The 16,500-nt window shown below is 40.2% G+C and overlaps 1 protein-coding gene across 1 annotated transcript in view; it reads left to right on the forward strand.

The window, feature by feature from the left end:
• The window catches only part of ITGA2 (integrin subunit alpha 2), a 95,418-nt gene that overhangs the window by 74,765 nt on the left and 4,153 nt on the right, over nt 1-16,500 (forward strand). The window contains exons 21-29 of the mRNA XM_006185917.3: nt 613-705; nt 1,291-1,367; nt 1,454-1,537; nt 4,800-4,902; nt 6,328-6,438; nt 7,418-7,522; nt 9,326-9,439; nt 13,046-13,135; nt 16,337-16,453. Coding sequence (XP_006185979.2) covers nt 613-705; nt 1,291-1,367; nt 1,454-1,537; nt 4,800-4,902; nt 6,328-6,438; nt 7,418-7,522; nt 9,326-9,439; nt 13,046-13,135; nt 16,337-16,453 — 894 coding nt within the window. The remainder of the gene's footprint in view (nt 1-612; nt 706-1,290; nt 1,368-1,453; nt 1,538-4,799; nt 4,903-6,327; nt 6,439-7,417; nt 7,523-9,325; nt 9,440-13,045; nt 13,136-16,336; nt 16,454-16,500) is intronic.

Raw genomic sequence — 16,500 nt, forward strand, 5'->3', positions numbered from 1 at the left:
AAGCAATGAAAAGGGGAGAAGGGAAAAGCTGAGATTTTCCAAACGCACTACTTGATGAAAGGATTAAAAAATGGTTTCATCCAGTTTAAAGTCAATGTAAACTTAATAGATTTATGTTCTAAACTTATTCTGTAAATTTCTTCTGCCAAATGACAACTTCTTATTTTAAAGAGATAAAGCCTGAGGAAAACTAAAAAAGATTCTTTATTTAAAATATAAAGACCAAAATATGGTTTCGTTCTCTTCTCCTGAAACAAAATTTCAAATATATTGAAAGGTGTATATCAAAGACAGCATTTCTAAATAGCAGATTAAAGTTATTTTGTGATCCTGAAATATAAGAACTATGACTGACTTCTGGGGGAAAAAATTCCAGTATTTGACCTCTCCTTTGACTTGCTGGGTATCCTGCTTAGCTATAAACATAGTATATTAGCTATCTGGACAATATATACGAAATTTTTCAACTCTTGGGAGATAATTACTTGGATATGAACCAACCTTACTATTAAAATGTCCATGTGGTTTAGCAGCCCCTTTGGCACGTATGTGCACACACTCACATGCACGCACTAAATACTAATTGATCATTGTTTCCTTGGTCTCATTCAGGTTGATGGGACAGAAGTGACATGCCAGATTGCTTCGTCTCAGAAGTCTGTTACCTGCGACGTAGGTTACCCTGCTTTAAAGAGGGAGCAACAGGTACAATTTGCATTTCATTCTCACACCCATGCTGGCCCCTTCTGGCCTCTGGTGTTGATTCACCAACATAGCATCTTCTCTATTAGGCGTCATCATTTGATAGGCACCACAAAATAACTGGTTGTATATTTAGAGGAAGTTTTTCAATAGCTGCATGTTTTCTTTAAGTTATTAATAAATGTGAGATTTCCCCTCAAGCAGTTCATTCCAAAAGCACATGTGGAAAGTTCTTTTTCTCAACACACTTGCCAACACTGGTCAAAGTGCTTTACACAGAGTCATGGATATCATTTGTTAAACCCTGGGTAAGCAGATTTCACATTAGCACAAAGCCTTCGAACTCGGACAAGTGTAAGTGCTGGTGGTGTGCTGTTTGTATACGGTAGTTAAACTCAGTTCAATTCTGAAAGTGAGGCAAGGTGGACAGATACATGGATGTTCTACAAATTTGAAAGCTTAACTATATAAAAATCAGAATCCAATGAAATCAGAGAGTGAGTTTACTTTTATGGGACACTTTTTTTTTTCATGTTGGCCCCTGAGTACAAAGCATCATAGATTGATGGATTTTAATTTTGTGTATAGGTGACTTTTACTATTAACTTCGACTTCAATCTTCAGAACCTTCAGAATCAGGCATCTGTCAGTTTCAATGCCTCAAGGTAAAACATAATGAAGTCATGATTTGATAATGGGTGGCTTTTATAACATTTCCCTTTAAGTAATTTCCTAATGTTCCTTTCAACAGTGAAAGCCGGGAAGAAAACCAGGCAGATAATTCAGTCAATTTCCAACTTTCTCTGTTGTATGATGCGGAAATTCACATAACAAGGTAGGTGAAACAGTGGGCAGCCTGTGACCATGGCCATCACTCTGGCTTGTAACACATTTGGCTCGTGACTAAAGTTGTCTGTATGCTCATTCTTAACTGGGGAATTTGAATTAAAATGTTTCCCCCTAGGGTCAACTAAACAGAAGTTCAGGGACAGACTGGTCCCTAGGGGAATCTTCAGTGACCCTTTAGGTTTACTGACAACACCAGACAGGCAAAGGAATGACCATCTGCCACATTCCACAGGGAAGTCCTTGCAGGTCCTCAGATGGGCCATCAAAGCAGAGTGCATAGGGCCCTGAGGAGATGCCACCACTTCATTCCCACGCCTGTGTCCTGCTGTCCACCTGAGATCTGAAGTGGTAGCTCCATTCCTGGATATTAAAGCCCTAAGCACAATGCTTTGGCATACAGTAGGTCCACCACAAATATTGAATCTAGTCACAGGAAATTAGTTTCTGGGTGGAAAATTCCTGACATAACAGATTAAAAGTTTCTTGCAACCAGGAGGAAATGAGGCATTTTTCAAAAGAGGTCACCCAGAAAGAAATGAGCGCTTTCCTTTTCTTGCCTGCCTAGAGCAAGTAAATCTGAGAGACCTGGCCAAAATGGTACTTGTCGATACCAGTTATTTTTTTAACTGTTCAGAGACAGGTGTCTTGAGAGGTGAGTAATATAAACACTCAAGGTGCTAATATCATCACCTTCATTCTCATTTAGCAGTGAAGTGGGTTCATGGGCACAGACACTGGGGCACAGACACACAGGTCCACAAACCGCAGGTGACGCCCACCTCCAAGCCTGGGAACCAGAGTTCTCTACCTGCTGACACGCTAAGGCAGCTTCCCAGCACAGATCAAGGACCCCTGGGAAACATGCACCAGTGTATTCCCAAGAGGCCAGGCTGCGAATCCAGTGACCGCAGGTTTCTCTAACATCACTTCAGGCCCTAAAAGCGTGGAATATGTGGGTCATCCAGGAGCTCCCTGAACAAAAACAAAAAGGAAAATATGTCATTATGTCTAGAGCTCGAGACACATGAGCAAAGATGAAAAGAATGCTTCTGTATCGAGTGAGTTGCAAAGAGCAAAAGCAGAAACAAGGTCCAGCCCAAGTCATCCATCCCTGAAAAAGTATTCAGTAACTGCAGACTTCAAAGGGCCCTCAGCTGCTAAAATAAGTAACTGGAGACAGACACAGCCAAAGAGATTGCTAGCTCCACTCTTACCTGAACTTTTTTCTTCCTACTGTAACTCTTCCTTCTCATCCTAAATGCTTTTTGTTTATAGAGCCTTGTTATGATTCCACTCTCCCACCAATTTTTTCAGATATTTTAACATGAAATAAATATAATATTGAAGTGAGACTTCATTTTTACTAACAGCTTAGCTATATACTTTTGTGATGGTAAATTAGGTTCTCAGACATTCTGATGTTCTTGAAAGTATATTATATAGTTTAAAAAATTAATATGGAGAAGTATTAAGAAAAAAGCTGAAGTGGCTTCTAAACCTACCACCCAGATCATTTCTCTTGATGTTTTGTTAAAAAGAAAGGCCTTAAATGTACGTGGATAGAAAGTCTAAACATTATGAAGGATACATAATGAAAAGTGACATAATCCCTTCCCACCTCCTCTGGTCTTATAGTCATCTTAGAGGTGATTAATCTGATTCTTCTCAGAATACCTTTCAGACATAGGGTTTATTTATATACTAAGATATATGCATGCCTCAAACACACACATTTTATTTACTTTTTTTGGAAAAAAAAAAAAAAGTCCTACCCAATTATTGAGTGTATCCCTTAGCAACCACTTTGATACTTATAAACAAGCAATTGGGCAAATATGGATGGAAATAAGTGACAGTAGGATTATTTCTGTAACAGGACCTTCCTGAGTATAGCTAACTGCTATTATAAATACACTGATCAACACTTGAGTAACTTAAGGAACACTTAAGTAACAAATGGAAAAAAGCTTGGATCTCTTTAAAATGCAAAAGCAAAGCATATTAATCAGTTTAAAAGTTGGCCATACTTAGGGGCTCCCACAGAGGTCTTCTGGAAGGCAAAGGGAATAATTCATGCACATACAGCCAGACTTTCTGTTTTAAGCCCTACTCAGTTTTCCCATTTTCCATGTAAGGCTGACAAATCATTGTTTCCTCTTATAGACAAAACTTTGAGAAATACTCCATCTATATTTAAGTCCCTATGACATATTTTCCTTTTGAGAATTTGGAAAAATTAAGGCATTGAAAAATAAAGGCAAGATTTTCAGTAAAGAAATCAAAAAGACTCTTATCTCAGAAACTGTCCAGTCCAGTTTTTAAGAAAACAGAGTAAGCCTCCTATAATTAGGATAAATTATCTGGTGGGAATAAATATTGCTTCTCAGTCTCCCACCCCTGCTATCTGCCCCCGCAACTCTCAATGTAGCTACTCTGGTTGGAATCCAGCCTCGGATTGAAAGAAATGAGTGAAGAAAAGGAAAGGTATCCAGTTACATCCAAGCTGAGTGGTCCTGTGGGGGTTCCCCTGGCCTGGTCATCACTCCACTTGCAAACGCTAGTTGGCAGTCCCAAAAAAAGAAGTCCAATTAGGTCAATGCCTCTAGGTCTAGTCTAATGAAACTTCTGGGTCAGCAGTCTTCAAGGTGGTCTCCATACTAGTGGTGGAAACAGACTGACCAGCCCCAATTCAGACCAAAGTGTCAGAGTTGATTTGGAACCAGGGAGGCATAGGGAGGAGGAATAATAAACAAAAGGTATACCCTGATTCACAGGCATCCAGTGATGAATACTGCAGGAGCTAATACCCGATACCCTGTCACTGTATTTCAGCCGTCATACCAAGTGGAAAGTCCTCTGGTTTTCAACCAGTCAATAAGGACCAGGTGTCTACTATATTAACATACCGGTCAATATAATAGCAATCTTGAGAGGAGTTTCACTATAAGTTCTCAAGTAATACACTTGTACTTATGTAAGAAACTTTATAACTGAGACACATATAACAGAGTCTCAGCAGAAGATCATGAAGGGAAAAGTTTTGAAAAGAACTTGTTTTAGCCTTAGAAATGTAACCTGGACCATAAGTCCATAACGGGCATTTGTTTTCATCTAATGTTTTATACCTAAATGCAAAACCTTTTACTTGTAACAAAAGATAGAAGATACTTAAATAAAGGAAATATTAGGCTCCAAGAACAATGGCATAACTAAAATATTTATCTGACTTTACAAACATTATCCAACAGATCTACCAATGTAAATTTTTATGAAGTCTCTTCAGATGGAAATGTTCCTTCTATCGTGCACAATTTTGAAGATATCGGTCCAAAATTCATCTTCTCCATTAAGGTTGGTAAGCCTGTCATAAGGATGTGAAATTAGAAGAAACGGGGAAGGAAAATGAGGCCAGGAGGAGGAGAAGAAAGTAAATAAAAGTTGAAATATACCATGGTTCTCAAACTTTGGCACGCATTAGAATCACTTGGGGTCTTTGTTAAAATACAGGTCACTGGGCTCCAGCTCCAGTGTTTCTGATTCAAAAGGTCTGGGGTGGACCTAACAGTGTGCATTTCTAACGAGTTCCCAGGTGATGCTAATGCTTCTGGTCCAGGTGCCATACTTTGAGAACCACAAAGATAGACCATTGATAAGTAAACAGCTGGGCTTTATGCATAGTTATGTGTCCTGGGTAATGGATATCTGATACATTTTGAAAGCAAATGCTGAATATTAATATAATGGTACTACTATGGGCAAAAGTCTTCGGGATATAATTAGTATGCCAGTTTATCCTTGGAAACTTCTATTTGAAAAGCTCACCATTGTATACAAATATGTGTTCTGTACATGCTAAGTAGTATATAAAATATTTTTCAATCTATTTCTATTGACTGTTCATTAGCAATTATTAAAGATTGTTTTGCTATATAAGGAGAAATGAATTTATGAGAGAATGACTATTTTATGATATTACATAAACTTTGGAAAATAAAAAGGAAAGAATTCATCCACTACCCTAAGTCATTACCATTTTAGTTTTGAACATGTCCTACTAGTCTGTCACAAGCTTGCAACTCTGCAAGGAGTCTTGGTTTGTAATCCAGATACTGAAATTTATTAAATGTGCATGGTATTTGACAATTACTTCTTTAGTGAAACATTTAGTCAATTAGTAGTAACAATACAATAATAATCTTAGAACGTGTAATAAGTATCAGCCTTTGTATCAAATGCTTTATCTGTGTTACTCCATTTAATTCCCAGATCAGTAATGAGATTAGTAGGATTATTATTCCTATGAGTGTTCTTAAAAATATGTAACAACCAGTAGGGCATGAGCACTGGCAACTAGAACAGACTTCCCACCAGTGAGCATAGAGGCTGTACCTGTGCATACCTACTGAGTTGCTGATAATCTGTATTTTACAAATGAGAAAGCTGAAGCATAGAGAGGTCAAGTTCTTTGCCCAAGCCACACTGCTAGTCAGGGGCACAGTGGGACTTCATGCCGTAACACTCCAAATCCATGGATGGTAGGTGTTTTAAAACCATCTCCTAAGTCACAAATTATTTACCAGTTAAAATTGTAGATGCTGAAATTCTTCCAAGCGGTGAAACACAGGGACCCAAAGAGAGACCATAAAGTAATGACCCACTTTCATATGGACTGAATCTTAGCACCTAATAGTTACCCTTCATCAACACCAAGGTTACAGAGCACTTTCTTTGTAATGTGTATGAGGTAGCAACAATCAGAATGTTTTTTCTACGCAGGTAACAACAGGAAGTGTTCCAGTAAGCATGGCATCCGTAGTCATCCGCATCCCTCAATACACCAAAGACAAGAACCCGCTGATGTACCTGACCGGCGTGCACACAGACCAGGTAAGGGCAGCCAAACTGCCTACGAAACTGTGCACCTTTGATATGAAATGAACCCATGAGGTGGGGGGGACCAAGTCTGCCATCTCGTAGACATCAAACTAAAGAGAGAACCCCTATGCATCCTGGGTGCAAATTAACTAGCAGTTAATTTCATATTAGAAGCAGGATATCATTATAAGAAAACAAATGTCTGAGTCTAGGAGTTTACAGATAGCAGAAATTATTATTCAAACCCCATTTTGACCAAGTGAAGATCTGACTTTGTCAGTACCCTGTCTATAGAGAAGTTAGTTGACTGGGAAGTGAGAGGTTGAACCCACGGGGAGAGTAGCTGGTCTACACAGCTGCAATCAGTAGCCTGTCTTCAACCTGCCAGCCTGGACTTCCGCTCCATAGCCCTCGACCCTGGCTGTGCATTTAAAGACTGGGGGTCACTTTTTAAATAAGAGTGACACCCAGGCCCAACCCAGGCAGTGACATCAGTCTCCAGGGCTAAGGCTGCAGCACCGGTGTTTTCTTTAAAAGCCCCCCGCCACCCCCACCCACCTGCCAGGCAGTTCTAACGTGCTGTAGCCAAAGCCCCTGACGGTGGCTCAGCCCTACTCTGGCACTTAGCTAATGCTACAGCGGTGTTGTTTCCGTGGCGTTCAGAGGTGACTACAGGAAAGCAAACTCCTCAACTGCTCCACAGAAAAGAACCCTGAGCTAAATCACCCACAGCCCATTGTTACTGCACATTTACTTCCTCACGCATGGGCTGTAAGGACCAGCACCACCCCATCAGGTCACGTCAGGAGGCTCTGAATACTTCAGCACTTCCATTAGTGACGACCAGGAGTGTGGCCAGGTCAGCACTGGGAGAGGTTCCCAGCAGCCCGTCCCTTGCCCCAATGTGTGACAACAGGACTTCCTAACAGGTTGGAAGGAATATCATAAACCATTTTACTGCCTAAGACTGATTTGACATCCTTCTCTGTAGGCCGGTGACATCAGCTGCAATGCCGAAATAAATCCACTGAAAATAGGACAGACACCTTCTCCTGTATCTTTCAAGAGTGAAAATTTCCGGCACATAAAAGACTTGGTGAGGACAGGTTAACGCGGTGAAAATTTCCTTTGGTGATTCACTGTGTGTTTAACCTGGAAATCGAGGCACTGTTTTTCCCCTTGCCACCTCATGTTGTAGAACTTTCTAATTTTGCCTTTGATGGCCTGTGTGAATCAAGATACAGAAAATACACGATCAAATTGAGGTTTAACACCATTATTATAAAGCGCATGTTCCAGATTTCATGAAATCAGGACTCTGTGTAAAACTGTTTTTGTGCCGTGCACTTTGGAAACATTGCCAAGAGCTGAGCAGGAGCTGGGCATGTGTGGGAGGTGAAGCTCCCCCTCACCTTCCACATAATCACTGATGTTTTTTTATTAAGCTGCTAAATCTGACTCCCTGACCCCCATTCTCTATTTTCGGTATTTTATCACCTCCTGCTTCAGAGCTATGCCGCTTTCTTTGGGAACAAGATTTGTCTAGTGTCTGGCATGGTGTTCGGCACATATTAAGCATTCAAATAAGTAAAATTTAGTCAAAAGTAAAACCTAAACAAACCACAAGTCTCCCCAATGAACAACATTGTAAGTCTTCTGTTTTCCTCTCATTGCAATTGTTTGATTTTGTGAAGGACCGGAACATAGAAAACTAGGAGAATGACAGTTTCTTTTTAAAATAATTATGGTGTAATTACAGCATAAATGTGGTTTAAACCTAAACAGAAGTATGTAAAAATGCCCAGGAGAAACACGTCTCTGAGTATGCCAAAATATTCTACATTTTCCTTATTTTTGTGAAAATGTTTTGATTTTGTAAATACAGCAACTTCTGTGAACAGTATAAAACAAACGTAACACAAAAAGCTACAAAGAAACTGAAGTTCTCCAGAAAGCTAACAGCAGACCACTCTTAACATTTAATGAACATTCTCTTCCATACCTCTGATCATTAATCTACATACATGTATATGTATACAGTTATATAAAAGGCCCATGCTACCTTTTTTTTATTGGCCAATATGTCAGGGTTTTTTAATAGACTATTTTTTTAGAACAGTGTTTGGTTCACAGCAAAACTGAGATGAAAGTACATAAATTTCTCAAATACCCCTTGCCCTGCCCCCTTTCCCCTATCCACAGCCTCCTACACTATCCAAATCTCCTGACATCAGAGTGGTACATTTGTTTCAACCAATGAACCTACACTGATACATCATAAATTACCCGAAGTCCACAGTTTACGTTAGGTTTACTCCTGATGTCGGTCACTTTCTGGGTTTGGACAAATGCGTAGTGCCGTGTGTCCGCAGTTACGTGCACAGAACTGCTCCGCTGCCCAGATTCTCTGCTGTGCTCCACCTGGCCCTCTCTTCTTCCCCACTAACCCTTGGCCATCACTGATTCTTTTACTGTTGACTTTGAAATTTAACAAATGCATCTTTATCATTAGGTAATTGACTAAATTGTGCATGTATATTCAATAATTAACTAGTACGTTGTTGATAAACACAAATTCTTTTTTTTTTTTTTAACTCTCAGAAACAGTAGTGCAATAAACAGGCTTGGTGTACTCTTCTCTGTATGTTTATGATTCTCTCCTGAGGCCTCCACTCAGGTGGGAAATGACTGGGGCAAAGGACTTGCACATTTTACATTTTGAGGCAAAGTGCAAAAATCTCTAGAAGAAGGGTTATAACTACTAATGGTTCATGAGACTGCCGATTTCCCTAGATCCTTCCCAGTCCTGGTTTTTATCTGTTTTGTAAAATTTTAGCATTTATTTTTCAAAGCCCGTGCTAACTCCCCTTTTCTCTTCCCGCCGACTCCAACCTGGAAGACCTGCAGGACCGCTTCATGTAGTAATGTCACCTGCTGGCTCAAAGACCTCCAGGTGAAGGGCGAGTACTTCCTCAATGTGTCCACCAGGGTCTGGAACGGGACCTTCGCAGCAGTAAGTACCAGCGTTACTTGTTTGGTTTATCAACAGCAAGGAAACATAAGGCTGCGTTGTCAATAAGGTCATCCCCCTTGACAAGATTCGTATTCTGGCTAGCGTCAGCCGTGCCCAAGTGACACTGAGCACTCTTGCCTTGGAAAGCGATACGCTTCCTCCCTTGCCAAAGAAGCGTGCCCAACCTGACTGCGCCTCGGACTCACCTGGGATGCTTGTGAAGAGCCTGCTTCTTAGACTCCACATCAGCCTCCTACAGCAGAATCTCAGGGACCCAGTCAGGACCCCCTCCCCTGCTTGGGGCGCAGTGGGCCACCTTCTTTGTCTTCCTCCTCAGGCTCTTGCCAGTTCTGGCTTCCTGGTCTCCTCCCCTCGCCCCCATCAAAGTGTGCACATCCCTGCCTCATTCCTTGCACTCCCAGCTGATAGTCTGATCCCACACCACCTGGCAGATGACACTATCCTAAGGACCCCTCTTCCTATTTGAGAGCCAGACCAGTCTGCTCTCTTGTTTTCACCCTTTCTCGGGTGAAAGCCCCAGAGTACTTACAAATTTTCAGTCATTTTCATCTCATGAGAAGTTTGAAAAATGTCAAAACACAGATAAACAACAAGTTTCTACTGTATGGTATGGGGAACTACATTCAGTATCTCGCAGTAACCTATCATGAAAAAGTATGAAAAAGAATAAACACACACACTTATATATATATATATATATATATATATATATATATATATATATACATACACCTGAAACATTATGCTGTACACCAGAAATTGACGCAACATTGTAAAATGACTATACTTCAATTAAAAAAAAAATCTTCAAAAAGAAAGTGCCAAAACTGTCAGTGTGTTTTTTCAGTTGGCAGGTGTGACTTCGCAGTAGTGATATCTGCTTTCAGCAGAGATTTTCAGTAGCCAGAATTTCAGTCTGGCGTGGAAAATGTAGGATAGACGAGGCTCCTTAAATCTGACTACATAAGAGGCTAGCTATTCATTTTACTACCCCTGGCTCTCACTGAGGCAGCAAAATAGAAATTAATCTGAAACCTCTAGGGGGCCTTATGGCTCTCAGTGAATTTTTTTTTTTTAAACTAATAAATAAGTCCTCAAGGTGTTTACCAACCAGACTCTATTCCCTATTTTCAACCACTTCATAATCTCGCCAACAAACCCCATTCCCTGACAGGGAGTTCTGTGGAAGATCAGGGAACTCAGCTCCCTCCAAACTTGTCCCAGGAACCAAAACAGAAGCAATATTCTTGGATACAGACATAATAGGAGGAATTGTAAAGGCAGGGGAAAAACAGAAGGGGAGGAGTGAGGAGTTTGGCTTTCTCCTTGCTTGCTTTTGTTTTCTTGTTAGTTGCACTTGCTTTCAAGGCTTCAGGACACCTCTAAGTCCCAAAAGATGCGAGGCAGGCAGTTACACCACCATCCCAGCTGCTGCAGCCTGGTGCTCAGTTTCACCCTTTGGTTCTTGGCTCCTTGGATTTGAGGAACAAATGTTTTCCTAGTAACCTTTGCCAGCTGGGAAGGAAAACTGACTGTTGCTAATCAAAAGGCAATCACGCCAGCCCTGTAAAAATCATTTGGTTTTTCTTGAGTTTGTTTAAAGCTCCATCACTTTAACTGTAAGACTTTTTAAAGTACCTTCCCCAAGGTTTTCAGAAACAGCAGTTTCATTTCTGGGAGCAAAATCCTGAAGAAGTGTATTATATATGCTTTCTCAGCATGGTTTTGAGAGTTAAGCTGAAAAACACCCATGAGAGTTACTGTACATCAAAATCCTTCACATCTTCATTCTTCTCAAAAGGTCAAATGTTTATCCTCACCTTGTTTTCAGTTATTTCAACAGCCAGGTGGATGTTCTCAGACCACCAAGGAGATCCAGTCTGAAATACACATCCTGTTTCCTGTACTAGAGCCCACTAGTAACCTGCCTCTTACCCTTTTTCTGAGACAGTGCAAGTCAGCGTTTCAAGCAATTTCATCACAAAGTGACTGCTCACACCTCCAGATCAATGTCATTGTTGGCTGCCATTTGTAAGGAAAAGGCTTTTTTTCCCTTTTTTAAATTGAAGTACAGCCAGTTACAATGTGTCAGTTTCTGGTGAACAGCACAATATCCCATCATGCATATACATACATACATTTATTTTCATATTCTTTTCCATTAAAGATTATTATAAAATACTGAATATAGTTCCCTGTGCTATACAAAAGAACTTTTTTAAGACCTATTTTCATATATAGTGGGGGAAACGGCTTGTTGAATGCTGGCAGGTGTGTGACTTCACTCGCCCAGGTATGTCTGGTAAACTGACCACTACTTGTTAACCCTGCAGGCTACTGTGTACCTGTGCAAAGGGCCAGGCTGAGGTGGACAGATATATCAGTGTTACAAGGACATCCTTTTATCTTGAGTCTACAGCAGTTATTCAGTGAGCATTCATTTAACTGCTACTCGCCTTTTTTAATTTTAAACTATTACCAATACTCTTAGTGTTCCCCAAATAATATGTTTAAGAGACCAGCGATCAGGGTTCACTTCTGATGCAATCTTCCATCTTGAGAAAATTAAGAAGACTAATCAAAGACTGAGCCAGTGGAAAGGAAATAAATTGCTCACTTTTTGGATGTGCATTCTCGTTTTCTGGCTCCCAGATAGAGTTTAGCAAATTACCTCATGGGGTATATTGAATCATGAGACCTAGTAACCAGAAAAACTAAATCCTAGTAGCCAGAGCATGTGAAAGTAGTTCTCCTATCTGGGCACTGAATTCTATTTCAAAATAAGCATCAGTCCCGATATTTGATTACAGAGAAAACAATGTACACATCAATAATGTGTCCACTAAAAACACTGTTTTTCTGTAATTAGGTTCAGGAATGCATGTAAAGTTATTTCATATCAGGAGGTTATTAATAACATCAGCATAAAAATATGTCCTTCCTATATGCCTGCGTCAAATCCAGTATTTTTATAGAAATGCTTAGATTAGGAAATCTGAAATTACTCATGTTATATAGCATTGGACAATGTTTATTATGGTGTCTGACACTGACATGTGTGGTCAAGTTCAAGCTTTTAAACAGTATTACTGTACACACATGTATCCAGAAGAAAAATTCTCGTCCTTTTTAATCTGATTTTTCCATTCTATTTTGTGTCTTATTCTGGTAGGTATTTAAAAATACCAAGTTTTCAATTTTCCCTCACGTCACAAACTTCATTAACTTTTAAAAATCTAAACTATGATTTTTCCCAATTAAAAACTTCATTGCTAAACCCTTGTTTTTCATCCCTGTTTTCAAGTCAGAATCACCTGGAGCGATGTTTTAGCCTGCTGAGGCTTGGACCCCACTCCCCCAGGGCCTCGGTTTAATTTTACTGTGGCAGGGCCCAGTCACCCACGCAGTTTAAGTCCCCCAGGCCCTTCTCCCAGGTAGCCCTGTCACATATCAGCGATGCAAGCATACAGATGCTTGAGTCTTCAGAGTTGGCGTTTGGTCGTCACTTTCCATGGGAAATAAATAACAAACCTGCTGAGATTTATGCATTTAGGGTAAAACGTATTCTTTACTCTTATGTTCCAGTCGACATTCCAGACAGTACAGTTGACAGCAGCTGCAGAAATCGACACCTATAACCCTCAGATCTATGTGATCGAAGAAAACACCGTCACGGTGAGTGCATCACACCCTGTGGGTGCTGGGGGCGATCCCAGGCGTTCCACTTCTGACAGCTTAGAATAGTCAGTCTTCTCAGCTGCGTGTATACAGAAGTGTCTTACTGAAGCTCTGAAAGTCCAATGTTTATCATGCTGAGCTTTTGGCAAGGGCATTTGCAACTCCCAAAATCCCAGTGGTATCCTTGCCTTCCTCCTCACCCGTGAGTTGGCAAAGCTGGATCAGAAGTGATGATCTGACGAAAGGCACAAGGGAAGGGGCGCCATCTTGCTGTGGCTCCCATCTCCTGTCTCGCTTTTCCAGCCAGCACTACCAGCTCTTCCTTCCTGCTCATGCTTACATAAAGCAGTGTAGGTCTTGGGCCATGAAATCTAAGTCATGCTCACTTGAATCACATTTTTGTACTTTAGAATATTTTTTAAAGAGATGTGCTAAAGTATGCTTAATAAATAAGGTATTTAGTAGAGGCCTTTTTTTTTCCCCCAGTAATACCCCTTACAACTAGACGCTGACACTGTGTGAAATATCCATTCATTAGCTCTTCAGTCCAGAAAACTATAAATGCTCCTCTTGATTAAAAAAAAAAGAAGATTTGGCAAAGAAACGTACATTCACAGAAAACAGAGGCTTATTGTTCCAAGGGCTGGCATGGGACAACTTTCCTTTGCTCCAGAACTCTGGTTAGAATATGCCATATTTAGATATAGTGGGATTTCTACGCTCAGCTAATCTGCTGGCAACGCTCTGGGCATTTTCCTCCCGATGCTTTTGAATTGGAACTCTTGAATTGGAAGCCAGTTCAAGAGTCTGCCCCCAAGGCCAGCTTGGCAGCTGGCCTCAGCCCACTGCTGCAGCCTATGGACTTGGTTAGAAAGCCCGTGGCCTCGTGCACTCTGGGCCTCGCAGTGCCTGCGAGGGGAGCTGCCAGTGCTGCTCTCCCACTGCTGTCTCAGCAGAAATGGCTCCACACAATAGAAGGTGCTTTTCTGCTTCTGGTTTAGGACCATCAGCAGAGGCCTACACCCTCTCTTCAGAGGCTGGGGTGTGGAAAATCAGAAATGGAGCCAAAGGAAACGTGGGCTTCAAATTCAAAGTACTATGAACTTAGCTTTAGGGGAAAGTACTATAGATATTTTAAAAACTCATTTCAGAAAAATGTAGTGTTCAGACAATACCTGGACCTCTGCTGAAGGCTTTTTTTTTTTTCAGAAAGCAGTATTAAATACATGTTAATTAAAAATTCAAATTAATAATTTTAATGAACCCTTTGGGAGATATTTCTTTTCCTGGTTTTCTCTGAGCAATGCTAATAAATAAGAGGCCAACTATTGTATCTTTAAAAATATTTTTTGAATCTAAATCATTTTAAAATATTTTGGAATCCAAATAATAGACATATCCCTATAGGTAAATGAGTGATTCTTAAATTTATATGAATCCCAGTCCCACTTAAAAATCTGATACAAAAATCTTGTACTTGTGTTTCCCAAAAGACGCATGTAGCCCAGACTAGGCGGTTCTGGAATAGAGAGAAGTAGGGATGTGACTGCCACTAAGCAGTAAACTATATGAATTTACAGTTACATTATTCCTAAGTTTATAAAACCTTATTTTAGCTCTTGAAGACCCAAATGAGAAGAAATACAGTCACCAGAAGGCCAGACTCAAGTCTAGCCCAACTCAAATTCTGTGGTGAAAAGCACCTCACCTGCTACTGTAATTCAGTGTTAAACCAAGTAAACGAGCTCGGTTTTCTCCCTTTGTCTAGCTCCACACTGTAGCTCTTTAAGAATATACTGTGTGGAGGAAAATATTATGATTCTTTCTCCAATTAAAAAAAAATAGAATATACAGTTTTACTGCTAGCCAGGCTATTACAAAGCCACAGAGGCTGCCAGGAAGCGGACAGTAAAAATCATATGACCCAGGAATCCTGATCCTGGGCATATATCCAGAAGGAACCCTACTTCAAAAAGACACCTGCACCCCAGTGTTCACAGCAGCACTATTTACAATAGCCAAGACACAGAAACAGCCTAAACGTCCATCAACAGATGACTGAATAAAGAAGATGTGGTATATTTATACAATGGAATACTATTCAGCCATAAAAACTGACAACATAACACCATCTGCAGCAACATGGATGTTCCTGGAGAATGTCATTCTAAGTGAAGGAAGCCAGAAAGAGAAAGAAAAATACCATATGAGATCACTCATGTGTAGAATTAAAAAAAAAAAAAAGAACATAAATACTAAACAGAAACAGATTACAGACAGAATACAAACTTGTGATTGCCAAGGGATGGGGTGTGGGAAGGGACAGACTAGGATTTCAAAATTTGTAGATTCTGACAGGCATATATAGAATAGATAAACAAGATTATACTGTATAGCACAGGGAAATATATACAAGATCTTGTGGTAGCTCACAGTGAAAAAAAAATGTGACATTGAATATATGTATGTTCATGTATAACTGAAAAATTGTGCTCTACACTGGAATTTGACACAACATTGTAAAATGACTATAACTTAATAAAAAAAAGGGGGGGGGTGCAAACTTCAGGCAAAATTGGCCCAGGCTGAGGCTGCCACCTGCTTCTGTAAATAGTTTTACTGGAATACAAAAAAAAAAAAAAAAAAAATCATATGTATCCTCAAGGACACTTTATCATGAAAAGGACAGCTTGAGCCTTGAGATATTACTTCTACTTTTTAAACAATCCATATCAAGTAATCTTGAGCGAGAGTGAGATAACTATTTTAGGACCCCAGTACAAAGTTATGGTTGTTGTTGTTTAACCACAAGGGATTTATTTGGGTTGTTAATTTGTTGAGTCCCCTCCCAAAGACTGGGTGCTAAATGCTTTCACTTGATGAGACTGGATGCCAACAACTGAAGTTGCCATTTCGTAAGTGATTAAAGCATCTGAGACTGCCAGAGATGATGTGTCCGCTGAACACTGGTGCAACTAAAGGCAGGAAATGGGAAGACATGCTTGCCTTGCCTGTATTCTGCAGGCACATCTTCTCTGGAGCTTGTACTGCAGTGTTTAACTGAGGATCACGAGCCTGAGGAAGTCACATCCCCTTTCTAGATCGTCACTTACAAAATTACAGGATTTGGCTAGACCATCTCAGTCTTTTTTGGTGCTAAAATTAATTAACGCAATTGTTGTGTATACACATTTACAGATCCCCATTACGATAATGAAACCTCATGAGAAAGCCGAAGTACCAACCGGAGTTATAGTAGGAAGTGTAATCGCTGGAATCCTTTTGCTATTAGCTCTGGTTGCAATTTTATGGAAGGTAAGACATGTTTCATATTTTAAATTACAGATTCCTGAAGACTTCTG

Source organism: Camelus ferus, chromosome 3 (assembly GCF_009834535.1).
Source record: "Camelus ferus isolate YT-003-E chromosome 3, BCGSAC_Cfer_1.0, whole genome shotgun sequence".
Taxonomy (NCBI): domain Eukaryota; kingdom Metazoa; phylum Chordata; class Mammalia; order Artiodactyla; family Camelidae; genus Camelus; species Camelus ferus.